The sequence below is a fragment of the Bos indicus genome, chromosome 13, assembly GCF_029378745.1.
Source record: "Bos indicus isolate NIAB-ARS_2022 breed Sahiwal x Tharparkar chromosome 13, NIAB-ARS_B.indTharparkar_mat_pri_1.0, whole genome shotgun sequence".
Taxonomy (NCBI): Eukaryota; Metazoa; Chordata; class Mammalia; order Artiodactyla; family Bovidae; genus Bos; species Bos indicus.
This window is the reverse complement of record NC_091772.1, coordinates 52,393,193-52,415,349: the sequence shown is the minus strand read 5'-3', so window position 1 is coordinate 52,415,349 and position 22,157 is coordinate 52,393,193. Positions and strand designations below refer to the sequence as shown.

At 45.1% G+C, this 22,157-nt stretch overlaps 2 protein-coding genes and 1 long non-coding RNA gene across 4 annotated transcripts; all 3 read left to right on the top strand.

Moving 5' to 3' along the window:
• Positions 1-13,579: 13,579 nt before the first annotated feature.
• On the top strand, positions 13,580-14,378 carry C13H20orf141 (chromosome 13 C20orf141 homolog). Its single transcript, XM_019972672.2, has 2 exons — positions 13,580-14,030; positions 14,115-14,378. Exons 1-2 carry the CDS (start codon positions 13,765-13,767, stop codon positions 14,344-14,346), a joined length of 498 nt encoding a protein of 165 aa, XP_019828231.2. The 5' UTR covers positions 13,580-13,764; the 3' UTR covers positions 14,347-14,378.
• Positions 14,379-14,472: 94 nt separating this feature from the next.
• Positions 14,473-18,611, top strand: TMEM239 (transmembrane protein 239). Of its 2 annotated transcripts, none has more exons than XM_019972670.2 (2): positions 14,473-14,937; positions 15,027-18,611. In XM_019972670.2, the coding sequence occupies exons 1-2, from the start codon at positions 14,798-14,800 to the stop codon at positions 15,559-15,561; spliced, it is 675 nt and encodes a 224-aa protein (XP_019828229.1). In that variant the 5' UTR covers positions 14,473-14,797; the 3' UTR covers positions 15,562-18,611. The 2 variants fall into 2 exon arrangements, with proteins under 2 accessions (XP_019828229.1, XP_070657310.1); XM_070801209.1 differs by having other exon boundaries at positions 14,866-14,952; positions 15,092-18,611.
• A 65-nt stretch (positions 18,612-18,676) lies between these two features.
• On the top strand, positions 18,677-22,157 carry LOC139186519 (uncharacterized). Its single transcript, XR_011570104.1, has 2 exons — positions 18,677-19,072; positions 19,840-22,157. It is a non-coding gene; the product is annotated as an uncharacterized lncRNA (long non-coding RNA).

The window sequence follows — 22,157 nt, the reverse complement described above, 5'->3', positions numbered from 1 at the left end:
CACACAGGCATCCTAGCTGTTTGTGGAAGGCACAAGACCCATCCAGCTTCAGGGCCTTTGCACTGGATCACCACGTTTGCATCCTTCACCCAACATTCAGATGGCTTTTCTTTTTATTTTTGGTTGCTCTGAGTCTTTATTGCTGCACAAGGGCTTTCTCTAGTTGCAGCAGAAGGGGGCTACTTTTCATTGCAATGCTGGGACTTCTCACTTTGGTGGCTTCTCTTATTGCAGAGCACAGACTCTAGGCACTCGGGGCTCAGTAGTTTCTGCTCCACGGCTCCCAGTAGCTGTGGTGCACAAGTTTAGCTGCTCCTAGCATGTGGAATCTTCCAAGACCAGGGATCAAATCCCAGTCTCCTGCATTAGCAGGCAAATTCTTCACCACTGAGCCACCAGAGAAGCCCCCAGATGGCTTTTCAATGTCACTCTCTTCCCTGACCATTCTGACAAAAGTAACCTCCATCCTTCACATGTAAACAGCAGTCTGGAGTCCCATCTGGGAAAAGGTCTGGGCAGTGGGTCCACTCCATGAGTGAGACTTAAAATTGCAGTTTCGGTGGTTCCCACTTATAATCCTGGGCTGCAAACTGTGTTGGCGCACAAAAATGCAGTTCTGGTTTTACTTTAACATTTTTACCAAGCCATTTATCTTGTGAGTCCTGGGATTTTGTTAAACCCTAGGTGCACTTAGCCAGGCCTCCAGCTCTCAGAAATTCCAAGACCCGTTCCTTTTCTTATCTAATGTACTGCCTGACTAGCTGTCGGTTGCGGGCTAGTCACGGGGTAGCACAGAATCCTGGCAGTGTCCAGGCAGGTTAGAAGCAGGTCAGAGGCCTGCTCTCCTGCTTCTGAATCCTGAACAAGACTTCCTCCATTTTAATTTCCCTAACAGTTGTCCTTAGGATTGTTTAGGCTGAAGAGCATAGAAATATAACACAAACAGTCTTGCTAATTCTATAGGTCAAATAACAATTCCAAAGGGTCAAAAGAAACAAAGATACAAGCAAGAAGTTAAACTGCAGAAAACCATTTCTGAGCAGTAGAGAATGTAGTAAAGAAAAAGTCCCACCATGAATGAGAAATATATTTTTGTACATTAACTCCTATATCTGTTAACTTATCGGCAGTAATACTTAGCTTGGTGCAAAACTAATTGCAGTTTCAGACCATGAATTTCAAATGCATTATAACTAGGCTCAAACACATTTTTAATAATCAAAATAGGAACCATTACAATCAACACATGTTTGCCAATGAGAAATGTTTGTTTATCCCTGTAGCATAAAAATCCATGCTTCAGGATTTGATGAACTCTTGAAAAGCATTTTCTGCATCCTGCTGGTTGTGGAAGGGTTTTTCCTGCAAAAGGTTGTTGAAATGCTTGAAGAAGTAGTAGTCAGTTGGTGAGATGTAGGTGAACATGGTGAATAAGGCAAAACTTTGTAGCCCAATTCATTCAACTTTTGGAGCATTGGTTGTGCAACATGTGGTCAGGCTCTGTTGTGGATAAGAATTGGACCCTTTCTGTTGACCAATGCTAGCTTCAGGCATTGCAATGTTTTTGGTGCAACTCATCAATTTGCTGAGCGTACTTCTCCGATCTATTGGTTTTGCCAGGATTCAGAAAACTGTAGTGGATCAGATGGGCAGCAGACCACCGAACAGTGACCATGACCTTTTTTTGGTGACACTTTGGCTTTGGGAAGTGCTTTGAAGCTTCTTCTCGGTCCAGCCACTGAGTTGGTCATTGCCAGTTGTTGTATAGAATCCACTTTTCATCACATGTCACAATTTGATTGAGAAATGGTTCATTATTGTTGCATAGAATAAAAAAAAACAACACTTCAAAATGACATTTTTAAAAAATTTTCGGTCAGCTCATGAGGCACCCACTTATGGAACTTTTTCACCTTTTCAACTTGTTTCAAATGCCAAATGACCTTAGAATGTTTGTCGTTGAGTTCTTTGGCAACTTCTGTAGTTGTAAGAGGATCAGCTTTGATGATTGCTCTAACTTGGTTGTTGTCAGTTTCCAATGGCTGGCCACTACACTCCTCATCTTCAAGGATCTCGTCTCCTTTGCAAAACTTCTTGAACCACCTCTGCACTGTATGTTTGTTAGTTCCTGGGCCAAATGCACTGTTGATGTTGCAAGTTGTCTCTGCTGCTTTACAACCCATTTTGAACTCAAATAAGAAAATCACTTGAATTTGCTTTTTGTCTAACATCATTTCCATAGTCTAAAATAAATATAAAATAATGGGCGGAGGAGCCTGCAGTCCATGGGGTCACTAATTCACTTTCACTTTTCACTTTCATGCATTGGAGAAGGAAATGGCAACCCACTCCAGTGTTCTTGCCTGGAGACTCCCAGGGATTGGGGAGCCTGGTGGGCTGCTGTCTATGGGGTCGCACAGAGTCAGACACAACTGAAGCGACTTAGCAGCAGCAGCAGCAGCAGCAGTAAGTCATTAGCAAAAAAATATAAAGTGGGGAATGCACATTAAAATGATGTAAAACATAACCACATTTAATTAAGAATGTATTCCAATATCAAACAGCAAATTTCAACAATGTAAAATTGCAATTACTTTTGCACCAAGTGACACCTTCTATCAAGGTACAATTACATTTTTTCTATGAAATTTTGTAATACTTTGGTTCCTTGCAAAATTTTAAGCAGGGGTTCTAAGGAGAAGCTAGTATTAGAAACAGACAAAGTAGGAAATAGCATTAGAGTCAATAACACCTGAGTTTTCATGGAGGGGGGAATAATAGGTAGTCCCCTTCCAGTATAAATCATCAACATGTGTTAGGAATCCAGAGAAAGGGGTTCCTAACTGATACACAGAGGTAGTGTTTTTACATAATCAGTCACAGTACATGCTAATTGAGGGGCTCTTTCAAAAAACATATTGTAGGTTTTAGGGAAAACAGTCCATTCACAATAGCTGATGAAGTTCTTCAATAAGCAGGGTTCCCCAAATTCGAGAAGTTGGTCCACATAGCAGTCCCTTGTCAGCCTTGTCACAACTTATCGGTAAGTGGTTGTGACTATTAAAGTAACACATGAAATTGGCACATAATGCTTGTGTTCAAGGCTTGAGCTATTTCTTTACCAGTGCTGTGTAATCTAGCAGACAGATAAATCTTGTCCATAGAGAGGCAAAGTTAAGAAAGAACAGGCCTTATTTACTGGGCAGGCAAAGTTATCCTGAGTTCAGGTCTGGCTTAGGTTTCTCCAACTGAAGATTCCCCAGTCGATTTCTTCATATTTTTCTTTTAATTGTAACATATCCTTGAAGATTGAGGAGTGAATGACAATCCACATTACAGTCAGGCTTCTAAGAATAATCTATTCATGAGAATAACAGTGGGTTAATGGCACATATTTCCATCTTTCCTGTTTGGGGATCATCACTAATATAGAATGACCCTTCCTCTGTGCAATCACATCAGCAGGTGTGGGAGGACCTCTAGGCTGCTTCACCAAGACTTTAGCTCCAATTGCATTTATTTCATTTGTGGGTCTAAACTCTCCATCACTTCTAACTGTTAATAAAGTGGGAGGTTCTCCTTTTTGTACTTTGCCAATTACACATGAAAGGTCTTCCCTGGTGGCCCATCAGTAAAGAATCCACCTGAAATACAGGAGATGCAGTTCGATCGCTGAGTCCCGAGGATCCCCTGGAGGAGGAAATGGCAACCCACTGCATTATTCTCGCCTGGGAAATCCCATGGACGGAGGAGCCTGGCGGGCTACAGTCCATGAGGTCCCCAAAGAGTCAGACACAACTTAGCGATGAAACAACAACAATTACACATGGAAGAATCAGCAACTGGGCAATTTGATCATGTAGATTAATAAATAGATCATCCTTTCCCCTTTTTGTAGATTACTTGGATTTCTTCTTGGTAGTCTGAGTCTATCATTCCCCCACGGACGCAGATCCCTTTTAACGCTAACCTGGAGTGTTCTATGATTAATCCAAAGTGTCCAGGAGGCCTTTTAATTCCAATGCCAGTTGAAATAACGCATATTAATCTTTTAGTAAGTCTGTGTTCAGATATAGAGTATAAACCCAGTCTGGCACCTCAGGAGTAGCTCAGAAAGGAACTAATACTCCTGGGCCAATTTCCCAATACTCAGTTTTTTTTGGATGGAAGTCTATTTTATACATCTGTAACGTGGAATAGTGATTCTCATCAAAGGAGTTTCTGATTCTCCTGGATGTTTATTATTTAAAATATTGAGGGAAATATTCAAGCTAGTCCTCCAATATTTATAATAGCCCTCTCCAAGTTTAATTAATTGCTGTTTAACCAAACCATTCATTCTTTAAATCAAACCAGCTGCTTGAGGATAATAAGTAATATGAAAGATCCATTATATGTTATGTTCCTGTGAAAGCTCTTGTATTAATTTACCTTTAAAATATGACCCATTGTCACTCTAAATTTGAAGTAGAATACCATAATATAAATTATCTCCAATGTTTTAATAGTATTAGTCTGATTGGCTTTGCTGAAGGGAATGACGACTAAACATCCAGAATAGGTGTCCACAGCAGTACACGCATATTGGCATCCTTTATCTCGAATTAATGGGCCAATATAATCAATTTTCCATATTTGCCCAGGCTTCTTGTCAAGTGCCAATTGTCCTTCGACAAACTGTGTCAAGTGTCTATGCTTGATATGTTGACAAACTGGACATTGTGAAATAACAGAGTTAATGAGATCCATAGTTAAGGAAGTACCTGTATCCTGAGCCCACCTGTATGTTGCTTTTTCTCCCAGATGGCCACATTTTCTGGTGTGCCCACAAAGTCAAACCTTTTAAGTCACTGGAATCTGGATCAACTTCTACTGCTTGGATTCGGGTTTGTTCCTCTGTAATAGTTATACCATCGTTCCGTAGAATTTGGACACTGTGAGCATCTACATGAAAGACTGAAACATTAGTAGTTTGAACAATTTCCCAAATGTCAAACCATAATTCCTTTCCCCATAGCTCTTTGGAGTGGATTTGCCAGCTATTCCTTACCCTCGTGCATGTGTGCTAAGTTGCTTCAGTTGTGTCTAACTCTTTGTGACCCCATGTACTGTAGCCCACTGGGCTCCTCTGTCCATGGGATTCTTCAGACAAGAATACTGGAGTTCGTTGCTGAGCCCTCCTCCAGGGGATCTTCCCAACCCAGGGATTGAACCCACGTCTCTTACTTCTCCTGCATGGGCAGTGGGGTTCTTTACCATCTAGGAAGCCCCAGTTTTTACCTATAGGGAAAGCCAAGTGGCCAATCCATTGATTGACCAAGAATCTGTGGACATATAGCACTCATTCCCTTGCTTTAATACCTGATAAACCACATATAACTCAGCAAATTGGCTACCTTTACCTTCGTAGTTGTCAGTGATTTAGTAGTGACGGGATTATGTGCCACCACTTTCCAATAGTGAATGGATCCTATGTATTTGGCTGATCCATCAGTGAAACATGCATGCTGTTTTTCTAGTGCAGTTAAAGAGTCAAAAGTTTGTGTTATCGTTTAGTTGCTAAGTCATGTCTGACTCTTTTGCGACACCATAGACTGTAGCCAGCCAGGCTCCTCTGTCCGTGGGATTTCCCAGACAAGAATACTGGAGTGGGTTGCCATTTCCTTCTCCAGGGGATCTTCCCCACCCAGATACTGAACCTGCACCTCCTGCATTGCAGGCAGATTCTTTTCTGCTGAGCCACTAGTGAAGAGTCCAAGGGCTTTCTCCATTTTACAGGCAACTCAGTTATCTCAGGCCTAACTATAGCTTTTAATAGGAATTTTTGGAAATCTTTAGTAGGAACTTCAGAAATCTTTTCATTTAAGGCAGCAACTTCATGTGGCCCAGGTTTGGCTTGGTCCTGAATATACCATTTCCATTTCATTATGCTGGATTCCTGAGCTTGCCTAATCCTGTGGGTCTTGGGTGAACTTTGTACCTATAACATGACTGGCACTTGAGGTCTTAATATTACAATATGATTCATAGTCAATTATTCCATATCAATCAAAGCCCAATAACAGGTCAATAACTGTTTTTCAAAGGTAGTGTTATTTCTCCCAGCCTCTGGAAATTTCCTACTTCAGAAGCCCAAAGGCACTCTTTTGTCTTGCTGTTTTTGCTATAAGCTTCAATTAGCGTATAGTTCATTGATATATACATGTAATTTTATGTCCCTTTATCGTAGCTCATGGAGTATCTGATAATAAAACTAGAATTTAATATTCAGTGTAACATAAAATTTGTGTGTGTGTGAGAGAGAAAGAGGGTATTAACCCTGTAGCCAGGGGAAGCTTTATCCCATCAAATAAAAAATGAGTTTTGTCAGGGAATCGGAAAAAACCAAGAGGCTATCTTGGATTTCCATAGCTACAACTGTTTGATTCATAGCTATTGTTTACCCATTTTAAATTCCTTGATTTAGGAGTAGACTGTTGCCATGTTCTAAGGACATCAGGATAGCAAAAGTCTGACAATGAGGGGTAAATTTGTTTTTGTAGAAGCAGAATGAGCCTTATCTGTGTGTGTCACAATCTTCATAGATTATTGTGAAATAATATTTACTTTGCCAAGTAACAAAATATTTTAAAAACAAATATAAATCACTTAAGGGCAAAGAAATTCACATAATGTTATCAAAAGCCACAGTCCAAGAAAACTTTTTTCTCTTAACATAGAGAGAAAACCAATTCCAGTCTGATACAAACTTACTGTTAATAACAATTTTTGTTTATCTAGTTAATTTTAGTTTAATCTTAGAAAGTCCTTTCTGTAAATCTTGAAGAGGTAGTATTTTTGCAAAGACATCAGAATGAAACCATAGTTCTCTCTAATCACAAAAAGGCTTAAAAAAGACAGGTTTAAAATCTGATTACAATTCAATTGGCAAAGTAACTTGGTTACTGCTGTGACACATAACACTTTAAGATAGTAACTAAAATTATGACTGATAATATTTCACCAGGACATATCAGATCTTTTTGAATTCTGTATAATTTCTAGAATATCTGTATTAGTAAGATTTACCATACAAAATAACCCAAGAAGATTTTTGACAGCACTTAATTGACAGCACTCCTCATGTACCTATAATATAATGAACCTAATTAGTTTAATAGCTTTCTTTGGAATGCCTCAGGGGCCTTCTGAAGCACCCTCAAAGTTAGCTAGAAGTCAAAAGAACTTCATTAGAATTTGATCTTAGGAAGTTCTGTCAAAAATACCAAAGAGTTTAGAACACTCAGTCAGATAAGATCATAGATCTATGAAACAATAGTTATTCACTCAGTCGAAGTAACAATAAAAGATTTCAAAAGCAAATACAGAACAAATCTCTTAAGAGGTAAAGAAACTTAAAATCTGTCATCAAAAGACAGTTCAACGTCCCAAGAAAACTTGTACCATACGTAAGATTCTTTTCTTGGTTTCCACTTTCCACAAATCCTTATCACTTTCTATAGTAAACACTTTAGTCTCCCATTTAAAAACAGACACCTGAAAGTCAGACCTATTTATTTTTCCTTTCACAAAATGCAATTCCATTCCTCATAACTTATCCCACTTTCCTTAAGCAACCATGAACTGTCCTTTATATTAGCAATGGTAGATTGGTGAACATAAATACCAGTGATAATTTCTAAAAATTTTTGTTTTTCTTAGAGAACATCTGAGGATGGTACCAAACATATTCATTAATACTTCTAAACCCTTCACTTCTCTGTAAAAAAGAAAGCTATGCTATGCTATGCTATGCTAAGTCGTTTCAGTCGTGTCCGACTCTGTGCAACCCCAGAGACGGCAGCCCACCAGGCTCCCCCATCCCTGGGAGTCTCCAGGCAAGAACACTGGAGTGGGTTGCCATTTCCTTCTCCAATGCATGAAAGTGAAAAGAGAAAGTGAAGTCGCTCAGTCGTGTCCGACTCTTAGCGACCCCATGGACTGCAGCCTACCAGGCTCCTCCGTCCATGGTACTGGAGTGGGGTGCCATTGCCTTCTCCAAAAAAGAAAGCTAGTGTTTAGTAATTACTGTTTCAGCATATTATTTCATTTGGAAATGGCCTAATTATTCAAACTTCTATCATTTAACTTAATTTAGCACAGCCCTAGAATTCAAGTTATCAAAACCTGGAGAAACTATTCTGGGTAGACATTCCTAAAGCATAATTATTCTTAATAGAGTTCATCTAAAAGCTCTTATCTCATTTACATTTTCTTTACTTAAAAGTCTATTCACATCAAGTTACTTTGTAAAATGGACTCAATATCTGGCCCAACTGTGGAATATGATGTTGCCAGAAGCCAAATAGCCCTATAAATTTTGAGCCTCCCTTTCTGTCTGCTGCTGCTGCTGCTGCTAAATCGCTTTAGTCGTGTCCGACTCTGTGCGACCCCTGAGACGGCAGCCCACCAGGCTCCTCCGTCCATGGGATTCTCCAGGCAAGAGTACTGGAGTGGGGTGCCATTGCCCTCTCCCCTTTTTGTCTAGAGAGTTTTAAATTCCACTGTCTTTTGTTTAGCCTTATGTAAAATCTCTATATATTATTTAGCCCATTGTATTTCCCAAAACTTTATAGTCTGGGCTGGTCCCTGAAATTTGGAGGGGTTAATCTCCAATCCCAAGTGTTGGGGTCCCAGTCTACCCCTGCATTAGCTATTATCAAATGAACTCTCTTTTTGTTAACTTTGCTGCACCTCTTTCAATATTGAGCTTGTGCAAACTTTAGTGACTTTTTCAGCTACCAACTGGAAAGTGGAGACTTGGTCAGCTAAAATGTAGCTTTGACTTTGTAACATGGATAATCGTCCTTGCAAATCACATAATTCTTTAATTGTGACTTCTTTTCAACCAGTTTTAATTTGGTTTCCTGTACCTTATGGTAAGCAGAGAGGAGGATTCAGCCTCTCTGACCCAGTGAGGTCCATGCTTGTCCTTTCTCAATTGGCACAAGCCAAATTGGCACAAACATTCAATAACTTCAAAAGATTTGGCCTGATTTAATTTGGAGTCCCATTCTCACACAATCCAGTGTATATGCCCCCTTATTACTGCTAATAAGCAGTAAGGCAAATCTTCCCATCATGGAATGAAAACTTCATTAATCTTAACCTCTTTCTTCTTAAAGAGTGGTATTTTGTTTCACAAATACTGCTCACAGCACCAATTTATATTTTGCCCAAAGTTTGACTTCTGTGTTAGTTTTGAAAGGTTGCTGCTGCTACTGCTGCTAAGTCGTTTCAGTCGTGTCTGACTCTGTGCAACCCCAGAGACGGCAGCCCACCAGGCTCCCCCATCCCTGGGAGTCTCCAGGCAAGAACACTGGAGTGGGTTGCCATTTCCTTCTCCAATGCATGAAAGTGAAGTCGCTCATTTATATCCGACTCCTAGCGACCCCATGGACTGCAGCCTACCAGGCTCCTCCCTCCATGGGATTCGCCAGGCAAGAGTACTGGAGTGGGTTACCATTGCCTTCTCCGATTTAATAGAGGAGTATTTAACTTAATTTCAAAGTACAATGATTAAAAGAAAAGAGAAATAGAAACCATAGAGAAGAGAAACATCACATACATCAGCAAATTGGGCCGATGACCAACATATAGATTTAAGCAGCGAACTGAGAAGTCCCAAGTAAAAGCAACCTGGAGTCCCAGTTAGGAAAAAGTCTGGGGTAAGACTTCAAATTGCTGTTTGGGCGGTTCCCACTTATAATCCCAGGCTGCAAACTAATATCAGTTCATGCAAAAATGCAGCTCTGGTTTTACTTTAACGTTTTTGCAATGCTGCTTGTTTTATCTTGTGAGTCATAGTGAAAGTGAAAGTCGCTCAGTTGTATCCGACTCTTCGAGAGCCCATGGACTATAGCCTGCCAGGCTCCTCTGTTCATGGCATTCTCTAGGCCAGAATACTGGAGTGGGTAGCCATTCCCTTCTCCAGGGGATCTTCCCAACCCAGGAATTGAACCCAGGTCTCCCACATTGCAGGCAGAGTCTTTACCATCTGAGCTGCCAGGAAAGCCCATAAAATTTTTGTTAAACCTCAGGCATGGTTGGCCAGACCTCCAGGAGCTCAAGAAGTACCATTCCCTCTCTTATCTAAAGTACTGCCTGACTTGCTGTGCTTGTGGGTAGGCACAGAATCTGAGCAGTGTCCAGGCAGGTCAGAAGCAGGTCAGAGGCCTGCTCTCCTGCTTCTGAAGCCTGAACAAGACTTCCTCCATTTTAATTTCCCTACAGGACTCTCCTGGACACTCCCTAGTGTGATCAGGTGGCTGGAAGCAGAGATGATAGATGACTTTGGTGCCACACAAGCTTAATATCACATGCCACGTCTGCTGTTCATTTTGTTTGGGTATCCTTAGACAGTAATTTTATCTCTGAGTTTCTGTTTTCTCATCTGTAAAATGGGAACAATAATGTCTTCCTTTTGGGGTTGCTGTGATGAAGTGAGATTATATGTGGTTCCTGGGGGCCCCTAATTAACTGGATGAACTAAAGGTAGGGAAACAGCTTAATACAGTCCTCTTGCTCCCACATACATAGATAGAATAAAACAGTATCAAGAGAAGAGAAGAGGCTATGTCTCTGGTTACACAAACTGAGAAGTAGCCTAATCTGCTGCCTCTCTGTGCTTCCTAATCTGTTCCTGGCTCTCACTCCCCACTACATGCTCTCCCTGCGATGCAGGTGAGCGCGGATGGGGACTCCACCGGGACCAAGATGCATCTTCCTACATGCCTCTCTCCCCTCACCACTTCCTCCCCCAGCTATCTCTCTTCTGTACATCAATGTCTTCTAGAGCCTTGTTCCTCAAAGTGTGTCCAAGGAGCTGCATTTTTAAAAATCCCCAGAGGATTCAACCCCAGGAGATACATGTGAGCTGAGAAGCACTAGATGGCGGTCTAGAGCAACTCCATCTAAAATGCATAAGACAGCTTTCTGAGTTTGATGGTGTTTGATACTGTTACTGGAAATTTTATCTCAAGCCACAAGAGTATATCCACATTACTTTAGAAAATCAGTATTTCATTCATCCTGGGAGAGTATATTCCTGATCTCCACCATAGGACACTAATATTGATTTGCTATTAAAAAAAAGAAATCATTTTAATCAAAATACTACAGAGTATGATTTTAAAGGTACATCACATTTAGATTTGTATGAGACGATTCTTCTCTATGCTTCCCTATTACCAGGTTAACTACTTTTAGTGTTTTTTATTTCTCCTTGTATTTACTTTTATCTTTCTATTGCTATTTCTTGAATTTTTTCCACCTAAACTTTAAACTTTTCATTTTGTATTGGGGTATATTTTTTGGACTTTTATGTTTAGATTTTATCTGTAGATTTCCTGCTATGGAATTAAAGATTTAGCTTTCCTACCAGCCCTCCCCTCAACATACACCAAAATATACATATGCATTTCCCCCTGCCATCCTCCCAAAAGAGCTGAATCACTAGAGTCAATATTCAGTTCTTATATTATGATCATGATTATTGTTCAATTTTTTGTATTCCCTGGATTTAGCAATTATTTTATCATTTGCTTGGTTTTTAATACACTAGTTAATTCAATCCCAAAGCTTCCAAATGAACTAAATATTTTGCATATGTCTAAAAACAGCAGATAATCAGTTTTATTTTCTTCTAGAGACATCCCTCCTGGAGTATCTATCTTTTGATTCTAGGCTGGGGTTACTTGCTTTCTTTATCTGGAAACGTTGCTGACATCCCAGGTCTTTCTCATCATCCCTTTCCTGTGTTTAGCCTCACTTCTTTCCTAGTTTAGTTCATTATTTTTCTGAAGCACATCCTCCAGTAGCTTTCTAAGAAAGAGTGTATGCAAGGTCAAGTTTTTGAGAACTTGTTTGGCTTAAAATGTCTTTGAAGTGAAGTGAAGTGAAGTCACTCAGTGGTGTCCGACTCTTTGCGACCCCATGGACTGTAGCCTACCAGGCTTCTCAGTCCATGGGATTTTCCAGGCAAGAGTACTGGAGTGGGTTATCATTTCCTTCTCCAGGGGATCTTCCCAACCCAGGGATCGAACCCAGGTCTCCTGCATTGTAGACAGATGCTTTTACCCTATAAGCCACCAGGGAAGCCCAAAAATGTCTTTACCCTCATACTTAATAATCATGTAGACAGATATATGCTACCGCTGCTGCTGCTGCTAAGTCGCTTCAGTCGTGCCCAACTCTGTGTGACCCCATAGATGGCAGCCCACCAGGCTCCCCCATCCCTGGGATTCTCCAGGCAAGAACACTGGAGTGGGTTGCCACTTCCTTCTCCAAATGAAGGAAAAGTGAAAGTGAAGTCGCTCAGTTGTGTCCAACTCTTAGCGACCCCATGGACTGCAGCCTACCAGGCTCCTCCGTCCATGGGATTTTCCAGGCAAGAGTTCTGGAGTGGGGTGCCATTGCCTTCTCCAAATCTACTAAGTTGTAAATAATTTTCTTCAAAATTTTGTGGGCATTGCTTTATTGTTTGGGGCTGACTCAGAAAAACGCAACCAATGAAAGGTCCCAGGGGTGGTGGCATTGGCTGTATCATTGTTGAGCCCACCATCACCAAATATGTCAAGGTCACTAGGCTTGAATCTTTGAACAGAGTCCCCTGGAGACAGATATGCAGCGAGACGCTTGCTGTGTCTCCTCCTCTCCTAGGGGCTGTATGGCCACTGTCCCTCTACCCCTACCTCCATCAGTTTACCTTCAAAATATGATATGAGAACAAGGATTAAGTTCTCTTGATTATGACCCATTTTCACTCTTGCCTCTCAAGTCACTAAACTGAAATGTGTTGGAACCTCTGTAACCATTTACAGATTACCAGTTAGAGACAGGTTTCTTTTCCAGATCAGTCCCTTTATACATGTTCATTCTTCTTAATTTCATTCTTGGAGGGTAACCTTAACCTCCAATTTTGGGGTTACTATGTTGTAGCCCTCTCACAGTCACATTCTCTGTGCCATTTCTGGAATGCCAGTATCCAGAACACCTCCCACAAACCACATTGCTTCTAACACCTAAACAGCCCCTCCCGCCCCACCCCCATTTAGCAGGTCATGTGGTTACCCCATTCCAGAAAGCCTCAGGTTGCTTCCTGGCAGAGTCTATCTGTGCATTCCAGGATTGAAATTCTGAATAATCCCCCACATGAATGCCCACAGGCATCACCTTGCTCTCAAGGGAAAAAACTGGGGACAGACAGGTTGAGCGACTTGCCCCTGGACACCTAGTCCTGGGAACCTGTGAGATAAAGAAAGTGGCTCTTCCTTTCTTGGTCAGCTGCCCAGGTGGTGATGGGGTTACAATGCCTCCTGGCAACTCAGATCCCCACAGACCCCTTGGGTGGAGAATTAGCAAAGATAAGAGGATGAGTCTTAGCTCTTAAATGTCAGACCTCCTTCTGGCTACACCACCAGCTAATTATGAGGCCAGGGCCAGCATTAGCAACCCTGACCCTACCCCACCCCACCCCGCTTACCCCAGGACCCCACCTGGCAATAGGTCACAATGCTCCAGCTGCCCAACCAACCAGAATGACTGACCAAAGTGGGAGGAGGTGAGGAGGGTTTGGTGAGTGGGCGTGTGAGGAGGGGGAGATTCCTAAACAGTCCAACTCCCCACTGCCTGAGCCTACCCTTGAGGTCTGCCACCACCCCCTCCCACGCTCCCACTCCTCCTCTCGCCCAGCACTAGTCCTTCCTGTAACCTCCACCTTCCTCCATGACCCACCTCTGCTTACCCAGGCCCGAAGCTGCTGTTTCTCCTACCCCAGGCCCTCCCAGGGGCATGGGTGCAGGGGAGGGATCAGCTAGTCCAGTGGGTCCGTGTGTGTCCCCCTGGGGCCCTAGCAGGGCCCAGGTCCTGGATAGTGTCCTTGGACTGGGGGCACTGGGGCTGACAATTCGGGCCATCTTTTCCACAACTGGCCCAGCCTTGCTGCTGCTGCTGCTACTGGTCAGCTTCCTGGCCTTCGACATGCTCCACCGGTAAGTGGACTGCAGCCTACAGGTTGGGCAGGTGAGCAAACCATCAGCCTCCCCAAACCCAGCTGCCGCCCTTTCTCTCCACAGGCCTGCAGGTCCCACCTGGTCACAGCACACACATCTCACAAGAGGCCAGAGTCAGGGGGCCGGCGAGGGTCCGGAACAGCAGGAGGCTCCACCCGCGGTGGCAGTCGCAGGACGACTCAGCCTCCAGGAGGCTCTGTTGCTGCTGTGCCTGGGCGCGGGGTTGCTCCTGGGAGCCCGCGGTGTGCCCTTGACCCTGCTTGCCCTTGCTTTTTGCCTTCATCCTTGGACTTGAGTGTCCTCCGGAAATACACTGGCCATGCTGTTTCCTCAGGCTTCCTTTCCTCCACCCTAGGTTGGGAAGGTGGGAGGATACTCCTTTATCCCCCAGCCTGCATCTTGGGGGACCTCTGGCCTCACAATGTGGACAGTGGATACCTAAGTCTGAGTCTGAGGGCATCAGTAAAATGTGAGATAAGGGACAGGGAGCCCAGTGCAGGGTATGGAGCCATCTCAGAACCTGTAGGTTGGGGGAGGCTATTCTGGCCTCCTCTGTGATTCTAGAGAACTTCTCTTGAAAGAATTAAAAGAGTGAAGCAGGGCTGGATACAGGCCAGCAGGGAAGGGAGGGCTCCAAAGAGGGCTTTCCACAAGAAAACGTGACAGACTACATCTGTGGGCTCACCAGGCTCCCCTAAAGCCTGAAGGGTCCACGAGAGAGGCTCAGGTAAACCTCACACCCAGCAATGGTCCCTCTCTTGGCTGGCCCCCACCCTGATCCAGGTCATAATAGGGCTCCTCTGGGGAGGGTGGGGGCACTGAGAGTGGGGGCTCAACTCTGGCTGCCAGGCTGTCCTGGGTGCGGCAGGAAGCAACATGACTTAGGTGGCTCTGCCCAGAGGTAAGACCCAGGCCCCAGTTCAAAGCCCCACCACACCCATGCTGGTTTGGTCCCTCCTGATCCCTCTGCACCCACACCTGCCCTGAGGTCCCAGGCATCTCCAGGGCTGCTCCTGCAGCTGGCCTGGCCCTCTCCCTAGGTGCACCAACCACGATGCAGCAGCTACGAATGGAGACAGATGCCATCGGGGCCGGTGAGGGGCCGCAGCGTGCGGTGCCCTGGTCAGCCTGGGTCTCTCGGGAGGGCTGGGTGCGCTGGTGCATGTGTCACGTGCCCCCGAGCTGGACCCAGTGGTGGACTACATCTGGCTGGCGGCAGCCACTGCAGCGTGTGCTGTGGGGTCTGGAGGGGGTCCTCTACCTGCTGCTGGCCCTGATGCTGTGTCACGCGCTCTTCACCACCGGCTCCCACCTCCTGAGCTCCCTGTGGCCCGTGGCGGCTGCGGTGTGGCGCCATCTGCTGCCGGCTGTCCTGCTGCTGCTGCTCAGTGCCCTCCCTGCGCTGCTCTTCACCGCCTCCTTCCTGCTGCTGTTTTCCACACTACTGAGCCTCGTGGGCCTCCTCACCTCCATGTCTCACCCAGGCAACGCTCAGGACTTAGACCAATAGAAGGGCAACCCCATCCCGCTGCTTGTGTCTGTTGAGCCCTGGCCTAGGGCCTGAGGCCCAGGGGAAAGGGAGGGCAGTGGGACCAGGGCCTTTCTGTGTCAGCAGCCCCCCAACCTACAGTCTCTAGCTGGGACTGGGCGGGACATGGGTGATATTGCTGGAACTGGCAGGATATAGACTGGCCTGACCTCTGGGCACCTCCCTCAAGCTGATGCTGCAGGTACTTGGTGTGGAAGGCCAGAAATTTTGGGAAGAGATGTTAGGGCAGAAGGCTCAACCAGGAGCAGAGTGTGGCCAAGCCATCAAGAGTTTCCACGTGCATGTGCTGATGCTACTGGGGCCCCTTTAGCAGCTGGCAGTATCTTTTTCTTGCAGCTGCTCAACTGTCTCAGCATTAGACTCATAGCAACTTCTACCTGTATTTACCATTTCCCCCACCAACCGCCTCTTTTCACTTGCCCAGGCTCTAGAAAGGGCTCAATGACAGAAATGTAGCTGAGAGAGGGCTAGCCAGAATCCTCATGAGACCTCAGCTTTCACCTTCCAGATGTTTCTGCCCAAGCATTCCCCGCTCCCTAGACTTCCTACCTCCTGCCTCGTCCACATCCCCAAGTCTGGGAAATGAGCCAACCAACACAGTGAGTTTCCCAGGGAGAGCTTACTCTTTAAGACTCCTGAGGTTTGCTATGGAAAAACAAACAAGAAATCCCATTTCACCCACCTATGCAGTGTGTGACCTTGGCCAATTAATTCTTTTGAGCCTTGGTATGAAGTGGGTCCTGTCATGGAGTTGCTGTGAGTCAAAGGCAATAATATCTGTGTGTGAAGTACTTTGTAAAGACCAGAAAATTGTAAGCTATTGTATGGAACTCTAAAGAGCAGAAAGCTTCTCTAGGCCTTCAGAGAAATGTTCTGTCCTGGATACAGTTTGGACCCTACAATGGTAAACAGAGGATGGATGAGTGTGAACAAGAGGTAAAAGGTCGTATGCCATGAAATCTCAAAATATGCAGGTGTTGAACTCTTCTGACTGTGAAATGCTCGGTGGGGCTTGGTGCCGGGAGACGGCTTGCACAGCCATGTGAGTGCGGAAAACATAGCCCAGGGGTTTCTAAAACCAACCCAACAAGCTGTTTACAACACCAGGAGAGCCTTGGAAGGTGGCATCCCTCGATGCCCAGGATGCTGGCTTTTCACATCTCAGCTAACCCTCCAGACAAAACAGTGAGTGATTAGTCACTACAAGTAAGACACATGATAGGTAAGACCCACCCACCTGACCCTCACCCCACTCCAGGCCTCCACTTAGTCCCTGACCCTCTCCAATTCCTAGCCAGACTTGATCCCACTACATACATCACCCTAAAACCCTCACTCCTGTATCCCTCAACTAAAAGCCTCCTCTCTGGCCACCTAAATACTCAAGCCCTGTGAACCAGCCCCTAGAACCCATGTTCATTTTTGCTAAAACCCATTCGCTGTGGAGTTTCATAACCCTGTGTGCCACTGATCAGATGCCTTCAGCATCAGCTCCTGAAACCCAAGACACAGTCCTTCCTTCCTTTTTCCTTCCTGTTCTCCCTGAAATATGGCCTGGTAGCAAGGGCAAGGCAGGCCATGGAAGTGGCAAAGCGTCATAGCTAGCATGGGCTCTGGTGTATTAGCTCAAGCTGGGCTCGAATCCCAGCACTGCACTTTCCAGTCCCACAGCTTTGGCAAAAATTGCTAACCCTTCTTGAACTTAATTTTTCTGTTGGTTAAAATAAAGGCAAGCATACCTGTCCTGGGGCACCCATGGGGCATCTGGTATGTGGGCAAAATTCCTGGACTGACTCCTCACACCACAAACTGTAGCTATGCTGTTATTACTATTCCATTTTAGAGATGAGAAGTCAGGCACAGGATAGCTACTTGCCTATGGTAAGGTCAGGTTGTTTGAGTCCTAGTCCAGCCTGATAGGCTACTAAAGAGAAACCAATGGAGGAAATACAACCTCACTAAAGACCCCAGGGCTTCTCAGTGCCCATTGGTTAAGCTCCTGTCAGAGATGAAGCCTGGATGCCAATCTTGGGCCCCTCGCTAACTTGGCTGTGCATTGTTGGCCAGGGATATCACTCTGGAGCCTTGGAACCATTCTAATTGAGAGAGGAGGTTTTGGCCCAAACCAGACACACTGAGGAACAGGATTTTGGCAGGAGCAAGGAGAAAGCCTTCTTCCCTTCACCATGTAAACAAATATCTTCTACCCTCCTGTATTGCTGGTGTGAGGTAGGGTGGCACAGGCAGACCAGAGACCAAATGGGCAATACCTATCAAATTAGATTAACACATAGCCTGTGACCCAAAATGCTATGTGACACACAGCAACCCAAGAAAAATTCTCCCAAAGGCCCAAGATGGTCTTGCTCCTCAAAGTGTGGTCCCAAAGCCAACAGTATCAGCATCACCTGGAAACTGGCTACACATGTAGAGTTCCAGGCCTCACCCCAGGAGTCATGAATCAGAGCCTGCATTTTTAACAAAACTCCCAGAGGATACACTGGGAGAAGTTTGAGAAGCACTACAGGTGGGGGAATATGTTGAAGGGATATGTCTGAGAATGGAGCACTGTGGAGATGAGGCAGCAGTTAGAAGGGGTGGAAGTTATACAGATTGATCTTGAAATCCCAGCATTGAGTGAAAAATAGCTGAACGAGAAATAATAGAATTCTTTTCACACAAATTTAAAACGCATGCCAGTAAAACCAGACACTTTTAAAAAAGAATAAAAAATAGAATGGGATGGCCAACTCTAGAGTCAGGCAAATGGGATGGAGTATGCAGGTAAAGGGAAAGTGAGGAACCTTGCAGAGAGGAAAGAAAAACGTAATTCTTGAAATTACTTTAAATGTAGACAAAGTCATCCGTTTAGGCTTAAATCACTTTATAATGCAAGCCTGGGGAGAATTAACATGCTGGAAAGAAGTTCTAAGCCTTTCCATTTGGGCCAAGAAAGGAAAGCTGTTCCACAGGCCTGAGTCACCAGGGCTTCTTTGAGGCCCGACCCCGCAGCGAGCTCAGGTGGGGTTGGGGTAGGGGTGGGGATCCAGTAACTTCTGTAGCCTGGCCAGAAAAGTAAATCCGATCAGGTGGAGCATAAAGAACCGGAGCGGAGGAGGTGTCAGCCGCGAGGGGTCTTGCATTTGAGAAAGTGAGACGGGTTCCACAGCGACACACACGCACCCTGGGGGGCGACTAGGAGCAGGAGCGCCCGGTAAGATTTTCTCCTGCCCCAAAGACCCGGAAGCAATGAGTAAGAGCGGCCAGGATGCGGGAGGGTCCCAGAGGACGGTGTCAAGGGAGCTCACAAAGCTGCGGGCGCCACTTCAGCTAGAGGTGTGAGTGACCACCCTGGTGGGAAAAAGAGGGATCCCTGGAAGGGGTCAGGGCGGCGCCAGGGAACCGCTCTGGACCAGCTACGGGGAGCCGGGAGGGGGCGCTCTTACCCAGACGCGGCTCCGCGCGCTAGAGGGTGAGCAGAGCGACCGTGCTCGCAGTCGGTGGCCACGAGCCTGGGCCGGGGCCGAGGGGCGGGAGGGGGCGACTGGGCCCCGAAGGGAGGAGAAAGGGGGTGCCTAAGTTGCTCTGGGAGGTTGCCCCAGGTGCAGGGGCCGGGTAAGGGGCGCATAGGCTCAGGGGCACCGGAGAGGGGTCTGGGCGACAGCTGGAGAGCTCCAAGCTGGCGCGTTGACCGTGGAGGCAGTGCAGTGAGCAAGGGCCTGTTGTTGGGAAGAAAATCCCAAACCTAGCCAGAGATCAGAGGGCTGTGGGCACCCACGCAGGGAAGTGCTAGCTATCCCCGTAAATCAACACCTTCCCTCCATCTTCACCCCCCGCTCCCCCACCCCCGGAATCATAGTCTGCAGACTAGATGCCAGGCGTGGCCCCCTGGCGGAGACCTCCAGCTCTGATTTCGAAGAGTCGGACTTGGCTGCGTGTGGGACGGAAGCGAAGAGGAGGAGACGTGTCTCACGGCCCGGTCCTAAAACGGGCGGTGGGTGAACGGGTAGATCCTGGGGCCGGGAAGGAGCTTCTCCCGCCCACTGTCTTCACAGTGGCGGCTTCATTGACTACAAAATCTCTTTAACCCAAATCCCTAGCCTAGGTTCCCTAGCCAAAAACCCAGAGACAACAAGGGCAGAGCTCCTGAGAATCCTGGAGAAGGAAGAGCCCAATCTCGTGAGCTTCACTGTCCCCGACTGCTGTCCTAATCCTAGTCTATTCTTCCATTCTTCCTAGGGTAAAGAGCTGTATTTTGTGAGGTTCCGTCAGGATCTAGATGTACATCAGCTCACTTTGGACAAGTCATTTGCTGCGGTGCAAACATCTCTATTACCTTTCAGATATTTTCATCTTAAAAATAAAAGAACTTAAGAGGTGTAGCTTTTACCATATTTTCTGGCCTGTGTCTTCAAATGTCTAACCAAAATACAGTTTTAAAACTGATATGTGATACTGCATACTTAAAAATATTTGTAACATATATGAAAGTTGTAAAGCCCTCTAAGCCCAAAGATACCACTTCCGTCTAAAAGCCAGAAATAAGAGGATAGGACCTCTTTCTTCATGTTCAACTTCTGATTTGTACCAGCCGGAATTCACAGACAATGACATATGGAAATGCTGCTCACTGGTACCGTTGACTGGATTCTGATTTTGAAAGAACTGCTTCTAAGTTTCCACCATTGAGAATTACTGTCAAGTTTTGATAGTTCACCTTTATCCAGTCAAATTCCCTTCTATTCCTAGTTTGCTAGCAGTTTTGATCATGAGTGGAGGTTAAATGATAAAATTTTTTTGCATCTACTCCAAGGACTATTTTGCTCAAAATTCTCCAAGCCAGGCTTCAACAATACATGAACCATGAACTTCCAGATGTTCAAGCTGGATTTAGAAAAGGCAGAAGAACCAGAGATCAAATTGCCAACATCCGTTGGATCATTGAAAAAACAAGAGTTCCAGAAAAACACCTACTTCTGCATTATTGACTACACCACAGCCTTTGACTGTGTGTATCACAACAAACTGTGGAAAATTCTCAAAGAGATGGGAATACGAGACCACCTTACCTGCCTCCTGAGAAATCTGTATGCAGGTCAAGAAGCAACAGTTAGAACCAGATGTGGAACAACAGACTGGTTCCAAATAGGGAAAGGAGTATGTCAAGGCTTGTATATTGTCACCCTGCTTATTTAACTTATATGCAGAGCACATAATGCAAAATGCCAGGCACCAGTTGGACTCAAGATTGCTGGGAGAAATATCAATAACTTCAGATATGCAGATGACACCACCCTTATGGCAGAAAGTGAAGAAGAACTAAAGAGCCTCTTGATGAAAGTGAGAGACTGAAAAAGCTGGCTTACAACTCAACATTCAGAAAACGAAGATTATGGCATCCGGTCCCATCACTTCATGGCAAATAGATGGGAAAACAGTGACAGACTTTATTTTGGGGGGCTCCAAATCACTGCAGATGGTCACTGCAGCCATGAAATTAAAAGACGCTTTCTCCTTGGAAGAAAAGCTATGACCAACCTAGACAGCATACTGAAAAACAGGGACATTACCTTGCCAACAAAGGTCTAGTCAAAGCTATGGTTTTTCCAGTAGTCAGGTATGGATGTGAAAGTTGGACTATAAAGAAAGCTGAGCGGCAAAGAATTGATGCTTTTGAACTGTGGTGTTGGAAAAGACTCTTGAGAGTCCCTTGGATTACAAGGAGATCCAACCAGTCCATCCTAAAGGAAATCAGTCCTGAATATTCATTGGAAGGACTGATGCTGAAGCTGAAACTCCAATATTTTGGCCACCTGATGTGAAGAACCGACTCAATGGAAAAGACCCTGATGATGGGAAAGATTGAAGGTGGAAGGAGAAGGGACGACAAAGGATGAGATGGTTGGATGGCATCACCAACTCGATGGACATGAGTTTGAGCAAGCTCCAGGAGTTGGTGATGGACAGGGAAGCCTGGCGTGCTGCAGTCCATTGGGTTGCAAAGAGTCAGACATGACTGAGTCACTGAACTAAACTGACAAGGACTGTTTATTCTGCTTTATTCTGTTTATGTGGTGAATTAAATTTTTAGGTGTCTTTTAATGTTAAACCACTACCGGAAAGAAGCACATCCTGTTTTTCTTGTTTGTTTGGCTGGACTGCATTGCTTTCAGGATCTCCTGACCAGGGATTGAACCCAGGCCACAGCAGTGAAAGCCCAGAATCCTAACCACTAGTCCACCAGCCACCAGTGAACTACCCTAGCTCCCTCTTAACTTACATATAATTCATACATTTTACATACAAATAAATGCACAAGTATTGAGGGTTCAATAAATTTTTACATATTTGTCTGTTTGTGTGTGTACCCAGATAACTACCACCCAGATAGAACTTTCCCATTGTCCCAGAAAGTTCCATCATGCCCTTTCCCAATCAGTATCTCCCTCAAAAGGTAATCACGATTCTGATTTCTATCAGCATAGATTGTTGAAACCTGTGCAGAATCTATGCAGCCTATTGTTGAAACTGTGCAGAATAAAATCATACAAAATGTA